The 22,981-nt window shown below is 35.2% G+C and overlaps 3 protein-coding genes and 1 pseudogene across 3 annotated transcripts; 3 read left to right on the top strand and 1 right to left on the bottom strand.

The window, feature by feature from the left end:
* Positions 1 to 958: 958 nt before the first annotated feature.
* Positions 959 to 5,336, top strand: LOC140811624 (elongation factor 2-like). Its single transcript, XM_073169629.1, is given in 5 exon segments — positions 959 to 1,029; positions 2,362 to 2,427; positions 2,522 to 2,609; positions 2,709 to 2,725; positions 2,727 to 5,336. Coding segments are annotated over 4 exon segments (2,532 nt in total). The 5' UTR covers positions 959 to 1,029; positions 2,362 to 2,424; the 3' UTR covers positions 5,151 to 5,336.
* Positions 961 to 22,418, top strand: LOC140811623 (elongation factor 2-like). The gene is given in 5 exon segments (XM_073169628.1): positions 961 to 1,029; positions 2,362 to 2,427; positions 19,570 to 19,657; positions 19,756 to 19,979; positions 19,981 to 22,418. Coding segments are annotated over 4 exon segments (2,532 nt in total). The 5' UTR covers positions 961 to 1,029; positions 2,362 to 2,424; the 3' UTR covers positions 22,198 to 22,418.
* LOC140811625 (uncharacterized) lies at positions 1,643 to 14,863 on the top strand (annotated as a pseudogene).
* LOC140812956 (porphobilinogen deaminase, chloroplastic-like) lies at positions 6,291 to 9,016 on the bottom strand. The gene is made up of 5 exons (XM_073171338.1): positions 8,732 to 9,016; positions 7,709 to 8,114; positions 7,245 to 7,451; positions 6,766 to 6,943; positions 6,291 to 6,646 (listed from the first exon to the last, which is right to left on the bottom strand). Exons 1-5 carry the CDS (start codon positions 8,950 to 8,952, stop codon positions 6,534 to 6,536), a joined length of 1,125 nt encoding a protein of 374 aa, XP_073027439.1. The 5' UTR covers positions 8,953 to 9,016; the 3' UTR covers positions 6,291 to 6,533.
* Positions 22,419 to 22,981: the final 563 nt, after the last annotated feature.

Raw genomic sequence — 22,981 nt, 5'->3', positions numbered from 1 at the left:
TTAAATTATTATTCAAAAACAATATTTTAAACACTATAAAAAAATGTATAATTAAATATAATTTATAACAGTGTGTCGCGTGATCTGTACAAAAATTGATGATGAAGTTGCTTTTGTCCAAATTTTAAACTAAAGTTGCCGGTTTTTAAAATTGAAATGATAATAGAAAAGATCATGATGTGATGATAAATGTATAATATAAATTTGTTATTAAAGAGTATTTTTGAAATTATAAAAACTTTACCAACAAATCAAAAGTTAATTACTTAACGATATTTAATTTTAATTACACAAAAATTCTAATAAAACCGTGTCACATATCAATTTTTCTAGAAGGATCTCGGATAAGATCTGACTCATATAAAAGTATTATTTTTTATGTCAAAAATATTATTTTTTTACTCAAAATATCGATCGAATCGACCTGTCTCACAATAGATGTAATCATTTGTGTGTCTCACGGCTCGTATTTTGTGATACATATATCTTATTTGAGTCATCCATGAAAAAGTATTTTTTTATGATAAGAATATTACTTTTTATTGTGAATATCAGTAGAGTTGACCGTCTCACAGATAAAAACTCGTAAAACCATCTTACAAGAGAGCTATTCAAAATATAATAAGTCGTCTGTAGATACTCAGAGAGCTTAAATTTTAAATCAATTTACAACTTCTAATCTACTTTTTTAGAAATAGTTTTGATTATTACTTATGCTTGAAAGGAATGGGCTATATGTAACACTCATTATCGAGATCAGGCCCACATTCAAGAGTTCTCCCGCTTTAGAAGCCCAAATATAAACCGTGGGTCGAATATATCCCTAGGAATATCCGTTTGCGGATGAGACTTCCGTATGTGGCAGTTACAGACTTGACGGGCAAGTCAATTGTAATTACATTTATGCCCTGAATTCATTTTAGGGTTTGGGTACACTGGTTTATATGCCTCTTCTTTATATCTTTGCGCTTCTCTTATAGCCTCTGCCTGCCGCTCTAGCTCGTCGACTCTATTCGCTCTCGTTCGTTGGTAATTCGATCTCTCTTGCTTTCGTTAAATATGTTTTATCTATGAAAATCGTTTATCTGCTATTGATATGTTTTTATCTGTTTGGATTAATTAACCTGGAATTGATAATTTACTCACTTAATCGATCTAAACTTGACTTTTTTGTGATGTGTTTTTTATTGCCTTTCGGCAGGATTCATTGGAGATTGGAAGGTCTGTTTGATTGATAGTTGTTGTTGGGATACATGGATGGCATGTGATCAATATTTCGTTTCTGATCTGAATTTTATATAGTTTTTTCTTCCTGTGGTGAATTATTTACAAATCTGGCGATTACCGGGCTTGGAGCCCATATCCAGATTTTTTCTTCCTGTGGTGAATAAAGAGAAGAGTGTTTAAATTTAATTTATATAAACAAGGTATTTAAATTCTGTGTGATTATCGGGCTTGAAGCCCATATCCAGATTTTCTTCACCCTTTGGAAACCCAAATATAAATCGTGGACCGAACCGTTTATTGGAATATTCGTTTGTGGATGGATGAGACTCGCACGTGTGTAATTACATTAATACCCTGAATTTATTTTAGGGTTTGGGAACAGACACTCGCTTTATATATCTCTGCATTTCACTCGTAACCTCTACGTGCCGCCCTTAGCTCGTCTGCTCTCTTTCGTTTTCGTTCGTTCGTTGGTAATTCCATCTCTTATTGCTTTATCTGAGAAAATCGTTTGCCTGAGATTGATATGTTTTAAATCTGTTTAGATTATTTGAGAATTACTCACTATTCGATCTCAATTTGACTCTTTTGTGATGCGTTTGATGTTGTACTTGGCTATGTTTCTTTGGTGATTGAAAGGTTTTTTCAATTGATTAGTTGTTGTAAGGATACATAGATGATATCCTGATCTGAATTTATATAGTTTTTCTTCCCGTGGTGAATGCTTTGCAAATCTGACAGCTTGTATGTAATTTTTGTTACAAATTGTGTCTTGGTTGTTCGAGATTTCATTGCAGAATTTTTAGATATTCTTTTGTTACTTGTTAGAAATCCTTGTGAAGTATGATTGCAAGTTTGTTAATTTATTATCAGGTGTTAGCCTTATCTGTGATGATTGAAATCTGGAAAATTTTACTTTTACAGCAAACAGTGTAACATAATCTATTCAATCGCGATAGCCAGATTCACTTTGAATAACAATTGGTGGTGGTGGTTCTGTGTGAGATTCTTGAAGAGTGATTTAACAGTTTACCGCCTTATAAATGTTTGTTAGATCTTGGTGTGCTTGGCTAGTACTTTTCCGAGGTTTTTGTTTCTTATTTTTTATTCTCATGTTCTGTTGTTGAATTGCAGGAATATTTTGGGGGAGGCCTCGTATAAATTTTGATTGTTGGTGAAGTTCTAAAACCTGCAAACATGGTGAGTGGGTGCAGAAGATATTTTCAAATAATAGATGAGGGCAATTATTGTTAAGTTAGAAAATCTGACGTTAAATTTTACCTGTATTTTCCAGGTGAAGTTCACAGCGGAAGAGCTCCGTAGGATTATGGACTACAAGCATAATATCCGCAACATGTCTGTTATTGCGCATGTCGATCATGGTATGGTAGCGGCAACAATTATATTTATAGCCGCAGGTCTTTGAATTTTGGCAAATATTTTTACTTCGAAGCAACTTTTGATTATTTATTTATCTGCAGGGAAGTCCACTCTCACAGGATTCTCTTGTTGCTGCTGCTGGTATCATTGCTCAGGAAGTAGCTGGTGATGTTAGGATGACAGATACCCGTGCAGATGAAGCTGAACGTGGTATAACGATCAAGTCCACTGGCATTTCTCTGTACTATGAAATGTCTGATGAGTCTTTGAAGAACTATAAGGGAGAGCGACATGGCAATGAGTATCTCATCAATCTTATTGATTCTCCCGGACACGTCGATTTCTCTTCTGAAGTGACGGCTGCTCTTCGTATCACTGATGGTGCTCTTGTTGTGGTGGACTGTGTCGAAGGTGTGTGTGTCCAAACAGAAACTGTCCTACGACAAGCACTGGGAGAAAGGATTCGGCCTGTCTTGACTGTTAACAAGATGGACAGGTGTTTCTTGGAACTCCAGGTGGATGGGGAGGAGGCATACCAAACATTTCAGAGGGTCATTGAAAATGCAAATGTTATCATGGCCACTTACGAGGATCCCCTTCTTGGAGATGTTCAGGTTTACCCAGAAAAAGGTACAGTTGCTTTCTCCGCTGGGTTGCATGGCTGGGCATTTACTCTGACGAACTTTGCCAAGATGTATGCCTCAAAATTTGGTGTCGACGAGTCCAAGATGATGGAAAGGCTCTGGGGAGAGAACTTCTTCGATCCCGCTACTAAGAAGTGGACTTCCAAAAATTCTGGCTCTCCCACGTGCAAACGTGGTTTTGTTCAGTTTTGTTATGAGCCCATCAAGCAGATTATCAACATTTGCATGAATGATCAGAAGGACAAGTTGTGGCCGATGTTGCAGAAACTCGGTGTCACAATGAAATCTGATGAGAAGGAATTGATGGGGAAAGCACTGATGAAGCGTGTCATGCAAACCTGGCTCCCTGCTAGTACCGCCCTCTTGGAAATGATGATATTCCATCTGCCATCACCCTCCAAGGCTCAAAGGTACCGTGTGGAGAACTTGTACGAGGGGCCTCTGGATGATACATATGCGAATGCTATCAGAAACTGTGATCCCGAGGGACCTCTCATGCTCTATGTGTCCAAGATGATTCCAGCCTCTGACAAGGGTAGGTTCTTTGCTTTTGGTCGAGTATTCTCTGGCAAGGTGTCTACAGGTTTGAAGGTTAGAATCATGGGCCCAAACTATGTTCCTGGGGAGAAAAAGGACTTGTATGTGAAGAGTGTCCAGAGAACTGTTATTTGGATGGGAAAGAAGCAGGAGACTGTGGAAGATGTACCGTGTGGGAACACTGTGGCCATGGTCGGTCTCGATCAATTCATTACGAAAAATGCTACTCTGACAAACGAGAAGGAAGTTGATGCCCATCCTATTAAAGCCATGAAATTCTCTGTCTCACCTGTTGTGCGTGTTGCTGTCCAGTGTAAGGTTGCATCCGACCTACCTAAGCTTGTTGAAGGTTTGAAGCGTTTGGCCAAGTCCGATCCTATGGTTGTCTGTACTATGGAGGAATCTGGGGAGCACATCGTTGCTGGTGCTGGAGAACTTCATCTTGAGATATGCTTGAAAGACTTGCAGGATGATTTCATGGGTGGAGCTGAAATTATAAAATCAGATCCGGTTGTGTCTTTCCGTGAGACTGTTCTCGAGAGATCTTGCCGTACTGTGATGAGCAAATCACCTAACAAACACAATCGTTTGTACATGGAAGCTAGACCATTGGAAGAAGGACTCGCCGAGGCAATTGATGATGGCCGTATCGGTCCAAGGGATGATCCCAAGGTTCGTTCGAAAATCTTGTCGGAAGAGTATGGTTGGGATAAGGAGCTGGCAAAGAAGATTTGGTGCTTTGGTCCTGAAACCACGGGTCCAAATATGGTGGTTGATATGTGTAAAGGAGTTCAGTACTTGAATGAAATAAAGGATTCGGTTGTTGCTGGGTTCCAGTGGGCTTCGAAGGAAGGGCCACTGGCTGATGAAAACATGAGAGGCATTTGCTTTGAGGTCTGCGATGTTGTTCTTCATACCGATGCCATACATAGAGGTGGTGGTCAAGTCATTCCAACAGCAAGGAGGGTTATTTATGCATCACAACTAACTGCCAAGCCTCGTCTTTTGGAACCCGTGTACCTGGTGGAGATCCAAGCTCCGGAGCAAGCTCTAGGTGGAATTTACAGTGTCTTGAATCAGAAACGTGGGCACGTCTTTGAAGAAATGCAGAGACAGGGTACTCCTCTTTACAACATCAAGGCATACCTACCTGTTGTCGAGTCATTTGGTTTCTCAAGTACCTTGAGGGCTGCGACCTCTGGTCAGGCATTCCCCCAGTGTGTGTTTGATCACTGGGACATGATGGCCTCTGATCCTTTAGAGGCGGGATCTCAGGCAGCCACTCTGGTAGCAGACATCCGAAAGAGGAAAGGTTTGAAGGAGCAGATCACGCCCCTCTCTGAATTTGAGGATAGGCTATAAAGCACGAGGCGGGTAAACGTTCTGCTTCCTGTTAATTTCTGTACTTGGCCCCTGGGTAGAATTATTTTTCAACTTGTTTCATTATAATTTAATGTTTTCTGAGAACTAATGCAACGTCTGTGAGTTAAAACCCTGGTCATGTTGAGTCTTCGTCTTTTAAGTTCCAAGATTTATGTTGTGTGTTTATTTGGACAAATTTTGGTGGCACATTTATGTTTTATCTGGCTTCTTAGCTTCGCTCCTGGTAAGAACAGGTATAAAACAAATAAATTTTTGGGTCGTTATGCTTTAGTCATGTTCTGTAGGACGACCTGTCAGAATTGGCAACGAATGATTCTGCATTAATCTTCGAAGCAGATCCTTGACTCTGATTTATATAGATGCGAATATATCATCTATTGGTCATCATTTATTTTTATTTTTGAAGATATCATCTATTTGTCATTTTTATTTTTATCAATCTCTTGATACATCTTGAAAGTGCTCTGTTTGAAATTCAAATATACTTTTAGTGAGGGAAAAAAACGCTTGCCAGAATAATTGAAATTATTGTTAAAAATAGGAGATTGAGTCTTGAAAATAAGAGTCGTAGAAAATTAGTGTGGGGTAATTTATGTAATGATGAATTTATTTTTGGATTATTTCAAAAGAAATTCTATAAATAAGTCTCTCAATTTGTGGAAAAAAATACAATTGAGTAACAAAATTTTATATAGTGTGTAGTTTAATATATTTTATGAGTGAGATTTTTATTTTTTACCGTAAATTTTTAACAATTATTTGATTGTTGAATGACTGAAAATGTCAGTAAAGAAAACTCACGCTTTTTATTCAAATTTTTTATTTAAATGAAGAGAATGAATGTTACAGCATTCATCAATACTTAAAAGAGGTGATGTGGTAATAAACATTGTTTATAATAATACGTGAGTAGGATAGCTAAGCCATGTCTATGTCAGTGACAAAGCAATTAAATAATCCGTATATATTATAGTATGATATTAAACTAAAATAAGAAATAGGTAAAATTTTACTAAAAAGTGAAAGAAAAAAGATATTCTAATTTTTAGAAATATCGAAATTTAAGGGGAAAAAAGGGACGATTCCATCTGTTTTTTGTTTTTAGGAGACATGTTCTCGTGTACAAGATCCTCCATCACTTCTTTATTTCTAAGGTAATAAGATGTTTCTAAGCCTCCAAAACAATAGCCGATGTTCAGCAGTAAATAAAACCCAAACTCACATGACTTATCACAAACATAGAATAATTAGTAGTTAAACTAATGAACAACCAAAACATCTACCATCCAAATGAGGAAGAAGAATAAATGGCCTGGCCTGCCTTTTAACCTCAGATGTAAACAGAAGAGCTTAGTCGTTAAACTAATGGTCAAAGAAACCATGACCAGCTCGTGAGAGAAGTTCCTCACCGGCGTCTACACCCATGTTTATCATATCACCAAAAGAATATGGGCCTTTTCGAGACGTTTCAAGAACTGCGAGGTAACACAAACTCAAACGTTAAGACATCATTCGACAGAAACAATGTCGATATCATGCGCTTTTCTGTCTTTTAAGCCACACTTCAGTTACTTTTTTTTTTTTGCATAAATACCTCTTGTTCCATCAGGAGATGCGACCAATGCTTTAAAAATGCAGTTTCCATCTTCATCTCTATTGGCATATCCAGCAATTGGAGTTCGACAAGATCCCTCTAATTTCTCTAGGAAAGCCCTCTCGCAGGAAATTGCTAACCTTGTATCCTCGTGGTTCAAGGACGCCAAGTATGTAGCCTGGAGAGAAGACGAGTGAATCATGTGAAAGATGAACGAGCAAAAGATGTCACAAAAAATTCTTCCGGAAATCAATGACTTCGGACCCATTGAAAAAGCCCGATGCAGTTCTAAATGAATTATAGTCCCTCACTCCCTCCTAAAACACACAGCAATACTTGATGGTCAATCTATTTGCTGCTATCCAGTCATGGGGCATGTATTGAGTATCCAGTCAGATAAGATGTGCACCAAAACAAATAACCAGGGATGCAAAAGCTTCTATTGGTTGCAAGCTTTGGCAGAGTACAAAAATACAAACCATTTTTTCATCATCACTTCTGCACGCAATTCCAATAGCTCCTTGAGCTACAGCAGGAAGCATATCTTCAATAGACAGCACACAAGTAACATTTTCAGTCATGTTTAGACGTTTCAGCCCTGCTAATGCCAGCAATGTTGCTTGGACTACTCCCTCGTTCAGTTTCTTCAACCTCGTCTGTACATTGCCTCGGAAATTCTCCTGTACCTGTACAATGAAATGATCGCATCGGAAACATGACAGTGTCGTTAAAACAAAGATGCGAAAAGGAAACTGCAGCCTTCAGGAAGCAAGGTGGCCATCTTATGCGGGAATGTTAAATCGAAAAATCACCAGTAGAGATTGAAATGATGGAGAAAATACATAAATAATCAGAAGAAAGTAAAAGATAATTAATCAACAAAAAATTAAGACTAACCCTTTTGTCAAAAAAGAAAACTTTGATTTTATCTGAAGATTCTTACCTTTAGCGATGGATATCTGTTGAGAAGTTGTGACTTCCTTCTCAAAGAAGCAGTTCCCACAATGCTACTCACGGGAAGCTCGGCCAGAGAAGCTGCAGTCAAGCAAATAAAAGCATCACGGACATCCTCCCGGGGAAGATTGCAAGGTAATACTGTTTTCTCCGGAAGATAAGTCGGAACATCTTTCATCGAGTGTACCGCAATATCAATTTCACTATTAAGAAGTGCCTCGTCTATCTCTTTAGTGAACAAGCCCTTTCCGCCTATATCTGCTAGTGGCTGACTTAAAATTTTGTCACCTGTTGTTTTAATAATCACAATCTGAATCGCCCTGTCCTCAGCTAACTCGGGATGTGACTTTATCAGTTTATCCCGTGTTTCATAAGCTTGAGCAAGGGCAAGTGGGCTGTTCTAGTCGAAGAAGAGCAACATGAAAGAAATCATTCAGTGAACAACATAGAAATCTCTGGTTGCATGACATCAAAAAACGACGATCGAATGTCTGAGAATGAGTGTTAGAATGATGGGAAAGAAGGCGTTCCTCTGATCAGTAGTAGCACATTATCGAACATACAATCCAATATCCAGTAATTTTATTAAAGGAAAAGGGAAACAAATCACAATTTATGATGCCGTCGTAAGCACGATCAGAGCATATTATTTCGACCTGATTTCTGAGGATATCTCAAAGCTAAATCACTCGCAAATATTAGTCTCCAAAAGTGTAATGATGGTACTCGACAATTACCCTCTGTAACGCCAACTGTTTATATGCATGAATGTTCAACTGGGACAAGAAATTGAGGCAAGGATTCTAATTCCGATCTCTAAAAAACACATTGGAGATTCGAGGCTGCGTCTTGTTACATGACGAACCGATAACAATTCAGTTTCAAGTCGGCATTATTGACTGAAAACCACGTGCATCCAAGGTAAATGTTTTTAATTGTTCCTCAACTTCAAGTGTATTTATTGAAATCGTGGAAAGAAATGTGAAGACGAATAAGCAAAAAAGAACTTTACCTTCCCCTGGTACCAATTCTGATGACAGCAGCCTTTGTTCGAATCTTCTCTTCGACTGCTACCGAAGCTTTGGTGACAAAAATTCTGCATCGTGGGGTCAATGCTGGAGATTTAAAGTGAGGCAAAGATGATCCAAGAACTGAAACCGAGGCAAAAGTAACGGGATTCCTTAATTTCTTACAAAAATGAGCTTCATTTACAGTGGCTATTGCGGCCTCCATTGGAGCAGATAGATGGAAGAGGATAGGGAGCGTTCACGAAAAGAGTGATTTACCTTCCACTTCACATCCACCACGTCAGCATATTAAATGGCCGCACGCCAACCATATTTTGCCACGTCGTTTCCCCGATACAATTACAGTGAAGTAACAATAGTGCAAGAGGAAAAGGGTAAAGTAGACCCTAGTGCCCGCAGGGTAGATCTAAAAAAGATCTATGAATCTTCTGACAGCTCGATTTTTGACTTTCGAGGTCCACGTGTTTTTTTCAGATGAAATTAAATTTAAAACATTAAAAATCTGAAATAATTATATGTTTGTTACATATGACAATAATATATAATTTTTGAGTATTCAAATATTTATATAATTTTTTAATATTAATCACAATTCTTTTTAGGATGAGAATTTGGTAAAAAAATTTAAATATTTAATATTAATATATGATATTTGAATACTAAATATTTCAGATTTGACATTAATATAGAATTTTTTATTACCAAAACATGTATAAAAAAAATTCGTATTAGAGACACATTTTTTCGGATAAAAAATTGGTACAAATCATTATATATATAGTAATAATATATGCTATTTCATTATAAACTCTTTCAAATCGAGTACTATTATATGATATTTGAGCACACAAATAAATATAGTAGACATTGATATTGATATTAATATAATTGTTTTAATTTCATACTCAAAATTTTATATTTTGTACCAGACCTAAAACTATATGTTCTACAATATCATATATATGTTCCTGATTTTCAATATTTTGTATCAAATTACATCCGAAAATTAATTATGATATCAGAGGATTTGTATTTTTGGTTTTTTTTCATTGAAAAGTGAAAACTAAACAGATTAGTAAGTTTGAAAGCAAAAAAAAATCGCTAAAAAAAGCAAAAAGTGTGGATTTCAAAAAATATTTTGTTTACGAATTATGATCTTTGCAACGACCATGGTAGAATTAATAATATCATTTTATTTATTTCTTGTGTATGCGATATTTAAATATTTATAAAAATAATTTTCTATATATTTATTATTAAAATTAAATTAATAAAATTTTCATCCGTCGAATTTAGGGGGTGAAGTTCGATTTATGATAAAAACTTAAATTAGACCAATTATTGGTTTTGCAAAATTGCAACCAAACTGACCTAGGTTCGAGATGGCTTGAATGACTAATTTTTGTTCCGATAATTATTTTGAGTATCTTTAAACATAATTTAAATTTTGTAAACAACCTATTATAAATAGATAAATATTATTATGCATACAAATATTAAACTAAAAACGAAACATCTTGGTGGTTGCTATTTTGGTACGTGTCAGTTCATAATGATTTCGATTTTGGATTGGAGCAGGTTCCAATACAAATTTAGTTTTTTTAAATCTTAATTTTTAAGAAAATAGAACTCAGACTCATTAGATTATTAAAATCAATCATTTAAACATTATATTATAAAACACTATAAAAATTAAAAAGAGTGTTTAAATTTATTTTATATGCCCATATTCAGATTTTCTGAGAAACCCGAATATAGATCGCGGGCCGAATATATCTATTTCGTTTGTGGATAAACGGACACGTGAAAGTGTGACTACATTTATGCCCTGAATTTACTGTAGGGTTTGCGGTTGTGTGCTTCTTGATTTACATCTTTCTCTCTCTTTTTGACCTCAGCTTGCAACCTTTAGCTCGCTGCTCTCTTTCGTTGGTAATTCGATCTCTTTTAGATTATTTGAGAATTACTTGCTGATTCGATCTCAATTTGACTCTTTAGTGATGCGTTTGTTGTTGTCCTTGCTTATGATTCGTTGGAGGTTGAAAGGTTTTTTTCAATTGATTAGTTGCTGTAAGGATACGTAGATTATATTCTGATCTGAATTTTTATATGTGATAAATGTTTCGTTTCTGATCTGAATTTGTATAGTTTTTCTTCCTACGGTAATGATTTACAAATCTGACAACGTGTATGTAATTTTTTTCGTTGCAGAATTTTCAGATTTTCTTTCGTTGCTTATTAGAAATCCTGTGAAGTATGATTGCAAATTTGTTAAATGATTATCAGGTGTTAGACTTTATCTAATATGGTGAAATCTGGAAAATTTTACTTTGCTCCAGCAAAGAGTGTAACATAATCTGTTCAATCGCGATAACCCGATGAACTTTGAGTAACAATTGGTGGTGGTTGTTCTGTATGAGTTTCTTGAAGAGTGATTTAACAGTTTACCGCCTTATAAATGTTTGTTAGTTCTTCTTGTGCTTGGCTAGTGCTTTTATGAGATTTTTGTTTCTTATTTTTTTTATCTCATTGTAATTTGTCACAGTATATGAATGACCGACCCATTATGATCTACTTCAAATTCTCATATAAACAAGTAATCAATTACTGGTACTAAGATTCAGAGGCCAACATATATAAATGTTCATGTAACGTTTCGTACTTAAACATATGACAAATACATTGAATGCCTGAACGATATAAAAAATGTAACTCTATTGCGTCTAATTTCATTTTTAATCCAGTATAAGTAGATTGTTCAATTATTCTAACTGATTTTTTATCTTTTCACACCCAGACACTCTTCTGACACATTTAGATTGCACATCTTGCACATACAATAGTTTGAAACACGAAAAGATCGCCATTAGAACAAAGTTCATACCAACTGTAGTGAGTGAATTGTTGAAATTTCAGGTAATAAAATGGTATTAGATCGAAAACATGAAACAAACTTTGTCCTTACCTTATTCACTTATGATATTTCACAACAAAACATATTGGAGAATTCAGATCTTAAAATTGCGGGAGGAAGATAAATTCACATATCTGGCGTTGAAAATCGAAGAAAATCAGAAATAAAGCAATTGTGGCGTGAATTCATCAGGGATGGAAACATGGCGGGTCTGGATGGGTTTGGCTAAACCCTGGACCCGATCTGCCTCTTTTTCAATCCCTCCCCGCCCCTCCTCTAAACCCGGGGAGGACCCGTGTTGTCCCGCAAACGACGATGAAAAAGGAATGAATATTTGGTTAGAAAACCTTTTACATTTTTCATTTCAATTTTGTAGTGCATAATATAATTTTTTTGTAGTTTTGTATCAAATGTTAGGCGTATATACTTACCTAAGGGTCTTATTATTGTTTGTGATGCTTTTGTCTCTAAGAAATAATGTCTTCCCCTTTTCTCAATTTTTGTATTGTATGCCATGGAGCTCATATCTTGTTGAAGTATACGCATCAGGGTTTTTGATAAAATATGGCTATCACGTCTACAGGTCATCCCACATCTTTGATTTTTTGCTCTCATTTTATTGGTTAGCTTGTTTTATTCTTGTTATTTTTTTATCAGATGAAAAATCAATACTGGATCATTTGCCTTGTGGTGGTAGTCTTCCTTGTTAGAAGATATGAAGCCAGCGCTGGTGATTCTGACCCACTCTATCGGTATAACCTTTTTGTTAAGTTCATATATTTATATTGTTGCAGTTGATTTTGTTGTTTTGGTTGTTTTGTTGATTGTCTTGGAGAGATGTGGGAGGTGTAATTTATGTGAATAACCTGCAAATTGAATTTCGTTACTTGGGTCTTGGCTATGGTGAATTTTTATATTTTAAAGTTTTCCTTCCCTCTTTGCAATCAAAATTCATCCGAAAAAGATTCATTTTAGTAAAACTTTTGAAGCAGTCTGATTTTTGCCTTTCTACTCATTTTTCCACCTTTTGTCCTGAATAGCAAGTTCATTAAATTCTTTCTTTGGTGTAAACTGCTTATCATTTTGTAAAGGTTTTCTTGACAACTCTCTTCTATACTGTATGCTTTGGAAAGCTTTCATCAACATTTTTCATTTCTGTTGTGAAAATGGATATTTAGAATTTTAATGCTGAATTTTACCCAGTAATATAGATATTATAATCTGAGAAAATATATAATAGTACTGAAATGCATTCTGATAGTGTATATTTTCTTCTTTGTATTTTTTGGTGGATTATAGGGCGTGTGTAGGACAATGTGAAAAGACTGGTTGTATTGGAGAAAGATGCTTCTCACATTGTAAGTTCTCCTCAGATGGGCATTCCCTTGATGGCCCCTGGTACATGCAAGAGCCTCTCTACATAAGATGGAAGCAATGGGATTGCCAGAGTGATTGCCGTTACAACTGTATGATTGATAGAGAAACAGAAAGAGCAGAACTTGGCCAAGGGCCTGTTAAATATCATGGGAAATGGCCTTTTCAGCGTCTATTGGGCTTTCAGGTTTGATGAGTTCAACCTTTTCCTTGTTTGAATACTTTGGCTGGAAATAACTCCTTTGTTGGTTTTACGGATGCATCTAAAGTAACTCCTGGACTTTATACAGGAGCCTGTTTCTGTAGCATTTTCAGCTCTCAACCTTGCAATGCATTTCCATGGGTGGCTTTCCTTCTTCATCCTTCTTTATTATAAGTTGCCCTTGAAACCAGATAAAAAGCCATTGTATGATTATATGGGGCTCTGGAATATCTATGGATCTTGTCCATGAACTCATGGTTCTGGAGTGCAGTCTTCCATAGTCGGTAAAGTTTTCTTTTATCTTGTTGTATAGACTATTGGTCTTGATATCCTCAGTCCCCACTTTGGCCAGAGGGAGACAACATATGATAATATGTGTTCCTGTTAGGCATATTTCATAAATCCTGTCGTTGTTCCATCCGTTTTCGAAAGTAGCATACCTGCTTGTCAGTCTAGGCATATGTTTCCATTTTTCCCATTGTTGATTCAGTCATTGATTATCATAATCCTGGAATGCAGAGATGTGAACTTGACAGAAAAGTTAGATTATTCATCTGCAGTGGCCTTACTTGGGTACTCGCTTATCGTAGCATTAATTAGAAGTTTCGACGTAAGAGATGAGGCTGGAAGAGTCATGGTTGCCGCTCCACTTATTGCATTTACAACTACCCACATTCTGTACCTCAACAACTATAAGATGGACTATGGTATTATTACTTGCTCCGTCATCTTAAAATTTTCACATCCGTGTAATTGAGCAGATAGACAAACGAAGTTATTAAGTTGTGATGAAAGATATTTAAGGACACTTGGAAAAATGTTGACGTGCTTCATTACCTATGTTGAGTTTGATTTAACCCTTTTGTGCTATAAATGACCTTGGTGTCTCGATACTTTTGTTTTCAAACTATCCTAATTATTTGTCTTTGGATGTTTGGTTCAAATCTCAATAGAGTCGGGAAAAACAAAGAGATATTGCCTTTTTGTAACAATCGAACTGGTTGGTAAAAATGGTAATTTGGTTACATCACCTTTTCACACTGTCGTGCTACTATCGTTTCTGACGGAAACAACCATTATTCACCTCCAATACTTTTTACTTTCTAAAATCTCCACAGGATGGAATATGAAGGTATGTGTCGTCTTGGCTGTTGCACAGCTTCTCACTTGGGCGATCTGGGCTGGCATTACACGTCATCCTTCTCGTTGGAAGTTGTGGGTTGTGGTCGTGGGAGGTGGCTTGGCGATGCTTCTAGAGATCTATGATTTCCCACCTTATCAAGGATTAATGGATGCCCATGCTCTTTGGCATGCCACGACTATCCCTCTCACATATATCTGGTGGAGTTTTATCAAGGATGATGCTGAATTGAGAACGTCCATCCTCCTGAAGAAGGTGAGATAGTTTGACACCAAGTATTTGAGTCAAATGAGTTTTTTGGAACTTGAGGTCAGAGAGTATCTCGAGCTCGTGTTGATATTTCTTTGGATCAATTTCACACACATTTGCTTGCTAGGGTTTGGAATGGTAGAAAGGTGATTGGTTAGATTGTATTTGCCCGGAATCTTATCGTGTTTGGACAAAGAATTTGAAATCGATGGATTTAAATATATTTTTATTGTTTATTTAACTTATACCAAAAAAAATAAATTAAAATCAATCTCCTACTTATTAACACTATAATTATATTAATTACGAACGATTTTTAATCTGTAGAATATTAGTGTATATTGTGATTAATATAATTATCGGGTAAATAAGTAGGAGATGTATATTAGTTGTCTCTATTTAATTCACATAAAAATGCAAATAAATTCATAATTGTGGATTCTAAATGACTCGATGTAAATATATTTTTATATTGATTCGTGTCCAATTGACTGGAACCAAATCCAATTTATGGATTTCGAATGACTCAAATCAAAGTCTGAGTTTTTATGTTTTGATTTTGGTTCCTAAAAGTATGAAATTAGAACTAATGAAACCAAAAATGTGTGAGACTGTAAATTAGTCTAAGGTTAGCTACAATAACTAAATTTGTGTTCATGAATAATTTATGATAGATTCAAAGATAAATTAATATTTTAATTATTTTGAAATTGAAAAAATAAGTATGGAAGGTGATAATTATAAGTGGCAAATAATAAATTTATTGAAATATAAAAGTAGGAGCATTTTTGTTCATTTATTAAAATGATCAAGGTAATTACGCTAAACGTTTTATGTATTATTATATAGTATAATTTAGTAATTTGAATTAGTTGTGTATATATAATAATGATAATTTGAAATCTTTTTCTATTTTTTTAAAAATATATATCAATAATATTTTAAAATATATATATATATATATTAAATCATTTTATTTAATCAGTCTAATTATCTCACATAAGTTCCATTATTATACTAACATGCCCAAAAACCTATTGAACCACATGATATGTACCTAGCGTTCAATTTGGACCCACCAAAGTTCGAATCTTGTGGTCACGAAGTCTATGGGGATTTAGTTACAAGCCGCCACCTTATCGGAATGAGAATTTACCTTCTCTTTTTTGGCTTGGGCATGCTGGAATGGAGATCTTGGGTTTGGGAATTCAACCTTTTAGACCAATCTAACAACATGATATGGTCAAAGAGGTTATATTACTGAGAAACCCATAAATAAATAAATAAATATATATATATATATATATATATATATATATATATATATATATATATATATATATATATACACACACACACACACACACTCACACTCAAAAACCCTAGATATGTATGTGTGAATGGCCACTTGCAGATATCAAGAAATGGATAGGAGTATAAAAATCGAACTTTTGGTGAAGTGGTTTTTTTTTCATGTGTTTGTAATTAATTTAATTAAGAAAAAAATACAATATTAATCCTATAAATTGACCTATTTTAGGTTTTAGTTATTTAATTTGTCAAAATTAGATTTTATACAATAATTTAATTTTTTTTGTTTTATTTTTATTTTTGCTTGAATCCACTAAATCAATCAAATATAATTTATTTGACATTGATTTTATGTAGGGGTGATCACGGTGCGGTTTTGCGGTTTTTTTAAAAAATTTCAAACTGAATTGCCATATGCGGTTGATTAGTATTTTGAAAAATTAATCGCGGTTTTACGTAAAAAATAGCCTTGCGGTTTTGAGCGGTTTCAAGCGGTTGCGGTCGGTTTTACAATTTTTTTAATGAAAAAAATTAGAACATATATTCTAATTTAATTGAAAACAACAGCATTATATTTTTTTCAAATATAAAATATAATTCAAAGCATACAAAGTTCAAAACAGATTAAACAATAATCAAGACTCAAAACTAAGTTAATAATTTAACAACACAATACATTCACAACAAAAATGACATCTACACTATTGCGCATGTTTGATTGATATTTTCCTGTGGGAGAATTTTATTGGGTTTAGGTTTAAAGCTAATATGTATCGACATTTTAAAATGACGTTTCTGCTCTAGAAAAAGTAATACTTTTGCAAAGGTGATTCAAATAAGAGATCTGTCTCACAAATACGATCCGTGACACCGTCTCAAACAAGTTTTTGCCTTTTAAAAATCATTTTAGAGGTCAAAATTAGTCAAGAGCCGATTATATCGTCTATGAAACGGTTTTCGAATTTTTTAATTATTTTATTGAAAAATATTTTATTATTTTAAAATATTAAATTTAATATTTTGTTATGTATACATGATTATTTAGAATTTGGGTTTCGTAAAAAATATTGTTTTAGTAATATTAGAAGTTATTTGATTTTTTATTTTTTAAAAAATATATAATTATAATTGATATTTTGAAGATGCGTATATATTTATTTAATTTATTGTTTTTGTTTTCGATTTTGGATTGTTGCATGTTTAAATAAAATTTTATTTCTTTAAATCTTAATGTATAAGAAAATAGAACTCAGGCTTATCAGATAATTAAATTAATCATTTAAAAAATTATATTATAAAACCCTATAAAAATTAAAAAGAGTGTTTAAATTTAATTTATATAAATCAAGGTATTTAAATTCTGAGTGATTATGGGGCTTGAAGCCCATGTCCAGATTTTCTTCAACCCTTTGGAAACCCAAATATAAATCGTGGACCGAACAGTTTATTGGAATATTCGATTGTGGATGAGACTCGCACCGTCGCACGTATGTAATTACATTAAGGCCCTGAATTTATTTTAGGGTTTGGGAACAGACACTCGCTTTATATATACTAGCCACTGAGGCACACGCGTTGCGTGTGTCATGAATATATGAGGCTAATATATCAAACCTTCAATAGTTTACAACACCATGACAGTAAAAAAATTTGTACTTGGTCCATGAAAAGCAAGGGATTCCAAAGCTTAAATAAATATACAAACTCAAATTGTTACCTCACATGATATAAGTGTTGATCATAAAAAATAATATTCTTTTGAAGCAGTAATATCATCTCATGTAAAATAATGATAAACTTCAATGTAAAAGAAGTAAACAAATAGTCAAAATATTATCTAAAAAATATGAAAATATCATCAAACTAAAATTTATTGAATATAAAAACCTAAAATTTGTCTTCTACATTCACCTAATAAATTGAAAAAAAAAATTCAAGTTGTAGATATATTTAAGCATTTTATGCATAAACTAAACCTTATCTGGTCAAGCGTAATGAGAAAATATTCATTTTATCAAAGCATACCATAGTTCAACCTAAATACAAAATAAATAGAACAATCTTTTAAAGTGTGCTATAAAAAATCGATATGACAGAACAAAATTAAACTATTGCAAGGATTTCGCTAAATACATGACAATAAAGTAAAAAATATTTTATTATTTTTAAAAATATTAAATTTAATATTTTGTTATGTATACATGATTATTTAGAATTTGGGTTTCGTAAAAAATATTGTTTTAGTAATATTAGAAGTTATTTGATTTTTTATTTTTTAAAAAATATATAATTATAATTGATATTTTGAAGATGCGTATATATTTATTTAATTTATTGTTTTTGTTTTCGATTTTGGATTGTTGCATGTTTAAATAAAATTTTATTTCTTTAAATCTTAATGTATAAGAAAATAGAACTCAGGCTTATCAGATAATTAAATTAATCATTTAAAAAATTATATTATAAAACCCTATAAAAATTAAAAAGAGTGTTTAAATTTAATTTATATAAATCAAGGTATTTAAATTCTGAGTGATTATGGGGCTTGAAGCCCATGTCCAGATTTTCTTCAACCCTTTGGAAACCCAAATATAAATCGTGGACCGAACAGTTTATTGGAATATTCGATTGTGGATGAGACTCGCACCGTCGCACGTATGTAATTACATTAAGGCCCTGAATTTATTTTAGGGTTTGGGAACAGACACTCGCTTTATATATATATCTCTGCATTTCACTTATAACCTCTACGTGCCGCCCTTAGCTCGTCTGCTCTCTTTCGTTTTCGTTCGTTCTTTGGTAATTCCATCTCTTATTGCTTTATGTAAGAAAATCGTTTGCCTGAGATTGATATGTTTTAAATATGTTTAGATTATTTGACGATTAGTGAATTACTCACTTATTCGATCTCAATTTGGCTCTTTTGTGATGCGTTTGATGTTGTACTTGGCTATGTTTCTTTGGTGATTGAAAGGTTTTTTCAATTGATTAGTAAGTAGTATACATAGATGATATCCTGATCTGAATTTATATAGTTTTTCTTCCCAAGGTGAATGCTTTACAAATCTGACAGCTTGTATGTAATTTTTGTTACAAATTGTGTCTTGGTTGTTCGAGATTTCATTGCAGATTTTTTAGATATTCTTTTGTTACATGTTAGAAATCCCTGTGAAGTATGATTGCAAGTTTGTTAAATTATTATCAGCTGTTAGCCTTATCTGTGATGATTGAAATCTGGAAAATTTTACTTTGGTACATCAAACAGTGTAACATAATCTGTTCTAATCGCGATAGCCGGATTCAATTTGAATAACAATTGGTGGTGGTTGTTTTGTATGAGATTCTTGAAGAGTGATTTAACAGTTTACCGCCTTATAAATGTTTGTTAGATCTTGGTGTGCTAGGCTAGTACTTTTCTGAGGTTTTTGTTTCTTATTTTTTTATTCTCATGTTCTGTTGTTGAATTGCAGGAATATTTTGGGGGACGCCTCGTATAAATTTTGATTGTTGGTGAAGTTCTAAAACCTGCAAACATGGTGAGTGGGGTGCAGAAGATATTTTCAAATTCTAGATGAGGGAAATTATTGTTAAGTTAGGAAATCTGACGTTAAATTTTACCTGTATTTTCCAGGTGAAGTTCACAGCAGAAGAGCTCCGTAGGATTATGGACTACAAGCATAATATCCGCAACATGTCTGTTATTGCGCATGTCGATCATGGTATGGTAGCGGCAACAATTATATTTATAGCCGCAGTCTTTGAATTTTGGCAAATATTTTTACTTCGAAGCAAATTTTGATTATTTATTTATCTGCAGGGAAGTCCACTCTCACGGATTCTCTTGTTGCTGCTGCTGGTATCATTGCTCAGGAAGTAGCTGGTGATGTTAGGATGACAGATACCCGTGCAGATGAAGCTGAACGTGGTATAACGATCAAGTCCACTGGCATTTCTCTGTACTATGAAATGTCTGATGAGTCTTTGAAGAACTATAAGGGAGAGCGACATGGCAATGAGTATCTCATCAATCTTATTGATTCTCCCTGGACACGTCGATTTCTCTTCTGAAGTGACGGCTGCTCTTCGTATCACTGATGGTGCTCTTGTTGTGGTGGACTGTGTCGAAGGTGTGTGTGTCCAAACAGAAACTGTCCTACGACAAGCACTGGGAGAAAGGATTCGGCCTGTCTTGACTGTTAACAAGATGGACAGGTGTTTCTTGGAACTCCAGGTGGATGGGGAGGAGGCATACCAAACATTTCAGAGGGTCATTGAAAATGCAAATGTTATCATGGCCACTTACGAGGATCCCCTTCTTGGAGATGTTCAGGTTTACCCAGAAAAAGGTACAGTTGCTTTCTCCGCTGGGTTGCATGGCTGGGCATTTACTCTGACGAACTTTGCCAAGATGTATGCCTCAAAATTTGGTGTCGACGAGTCCAAGATGATGGAAAGGCTCTGGGGAGAGAACTTCTTCGATCCCGCTACTAAGAAGTGGACTTCCAAAAATTCTGGCTCTCCCACGTGCAAACGTGGTTTTGTTCAGTTTTGTTACGAGCCCATCAAGCAGATTATCAACATTTGCATGAATGATCAGAAGGACAAGTTGTGGCCGATGTTGCAGAAACTCGGTGTCACAATGAAATCTGATGAGAAGGAACTGATGGGGAAAGCACTGATGAAGAGGGTCATGCAAACGTGGCTCCCTGCTAGTACTGCCCTCTTGGAAATGATGATATTCCATCTGCCATCACCCTCCAAGGCTCAAAAGTACCGTGTGGAGAACTTATACGAGGGGCCTCTGGATGATACATATGCGAATGCTATCAGAAACTGTGATCCCGAGGGACCTCTCATGCTCTATGTGTCCAAGATGATTCCAGCCTCTGACAAGGGTAGGTTCTTTGCTTTTGGTCGAGTATTCTCTGGCAAGGTGTCTACGGGTTTGAAGGTTAGAATCATGGGCCCAAACTATGTTCCTGGGGAGAAAAAGGACTTGTACGTGAAGAGTGTCCAGAGAACTGTTATTTGGATGGGAAAGAAGCAGGAGACTGTGGAAGATGTACCGTGTGGGAACACTGTGGCCATGGTCGGTCTCGATCAATTCATTACGAAAAATGCTACTCTGACAAACGAGAAGGAAGTTGATGCCCATCCTATTAAAGCCATGAAATTCTCTGTCTCACCTGTTGTGCGTGTTGCTGTCCAGTGTAAGGTTGCATCCGACCTACCTAAGCTTGTTGAAGGTTTGAAGCGTTTGGCCAAGTCCGATCCTATGGTTGTCTGTACTATGGAGGAATCTGGGGAGCACATCGTTGCTGGTGCTGGAGAACTTCATCTTGAGATATGCTTGAAAGACTTGCAGGATGATTTCATGGGTGGAGCTGAAATTATAAAATCAGATCCGGTTGTGTCTTTCCGTGAGACTGTTCTCGAGAGATCTTGCCGTACTGTGATGAGCAAATCACCAAACAAACACAATCGTTTGTACATGGAAGCTAGACCATTGGAAGAAGGACTCGCCGAGGCAATTGATGATGGCCGTATCGGTCCAAGGGATGATCCCAAGGTTCGTTCGAAAATCTTGTCGGAAGAGTATGGTTGGGATAAGGAGCTGGCAAAGAAGATTTGGTGCTTTGGTCCTGAAACCACAGGTCCAAATATGGTGGTTGATATGTGTAAAGGAGTTCAGTACTTGAATGAAATTAAGGATTCGGTTGTTGCTGGGTTCCAGTGGGCTTCGAAGGAAGGGCCATTGGCTGATGAAAACATGAGAGGCATTTGCTTTGAGGTCTGCGATGTTGTTCTTCATACCGATGCCATACATAGAGGTGGTGGTCAAGTTATTCCAACAGCAAGGAGGGTTATTTATGCATCACAACTAACTGCCAAGCCTCGTCTTTTGGAGCCCGTGTACCTGGTGGAGATCCAAGCTCCGGAGCAAGCTCTAGGTGGAATTTACAGTGTCTTGAATCAGAAACGTGGGCACGTCTTTGAAGAAATGCAGAGACAGGGTACTCCTCTTTACAACATCAAGGCATACCTACCTGTTGTGGAGTCATTTGGTTTCTCAAGTACCTTGAGAGCTGCGACCTCTGGTCAGGCATTCCCCCAGTGTGTATTTGATCATTGGGACATGATGGCCTCTGATCCTTTAGAGGCGGGATCTCAGGCAGCCACTCTGGTAGCCGACATCCGAAAGAGGAAAGGATTGAAGGAACAGATCACTCCCCTCTCTGAATTTGAGGATAGGCTATAAAGCATGAGGTAGGTAAAACTTGTGTTTCCTGTTAATTTTCTTTTCCTGGCCGGATATCATTTTTCAACTTATTTTATTATAATTGTGTCTTTCTAAGAACCGGTGTAGCATCCGTGCGCGTTCAAACCCAGGTCTTGTTGAGTCGTCAGTCTTTTATGTTTGAAACATGAATGTTGTGTTTATTTTGTGGTCAAATTTTGGTGGTACGCTGTTCTGATTTATATTTTGTCCAACTTTTGAACTTCACTCCCGGTAAGGAGCAACAAATAAAATTTTGGGTCGTGATGCTCTAGGCCTGTTCTGTAGTAGGACCCGGCACAGTTTGCAACAAACAAGTCTGCTCTAAAATTCGAAGCAGATCCTTGACTCTGAAAATCTGATCATAGGTGGAAATAATGCGTAGAAAATTTGCTTGTATAAACATTGCGGATGTCCGTGACACCAAAGCAGGTAAATTTTTTGAAAGCTATAATTATTTTAACATGAAAAAGAAAGTGTCGATCTGAAAAAAATTCAAAACTATTCTACGCTTTCTCAAACGACAACAATAGAATCAATAAATATTGTTTTTTTTTTCTTTTTTTGTTTTGTGTCCTAGACTTTTAGTTAATTATTATAAAACATTTAGTTTTATGGTTAATGATTTAATAATTAAAATATTAGTGATATTTACAAGTTTTATCAAAACATATATATATATATATATATATTAATGATTTATAAATTATATTAGAAATAAAAATTATTCGCCAATAAATATTTAAAAATCGTGTATTTTTATATG

The sequence above is a fragment of the Primulina eburnea genome, chromosome 14, assembly GCF_022965805.1.
Source record: "Primulina eburnea isolate SZY01 chromosome 14, ASM2296580v1, whole genome shotgun sequence".
In the NCBI taxonomy this organism is placed as follows: Eukaryota; Viridiplantae; Streptophyta; class Magnoliopsida; order Lamiales; family Gesneriaceae; genus Primulina; species Primulina eburnea.
Note: the sequence above shows the minus strand (reverse complement) of the source record. Positions and strands in the feature narration are given on the sequence as shown.

Excerpts from the sequence above, each read along its gene's own strand:
- LOC140812956 (XM_073171338.1), bottom strand. The coding sequence starts at position 8,952 with ATGGAGGCCGCAATAGCCACTGTAAATGAAGCTCATTTTTGTAAGAAA. Across the intron at positions 8,115-8,731 it reads AGAATTGGTACCAGGGGAAG|CCCACTTGCCCTTGCTCAAG; the intron begins GTAAAGTTCTTT and ends CGACTAGAACAG. Across the intron at positions 7,452-7,708 it reads ACAGATATCCATCGCTAAAG|GTACAGGAGAATTTCCGAGG; the intron begins GTAAGAATCTTC and ends TTCATTGTACAG.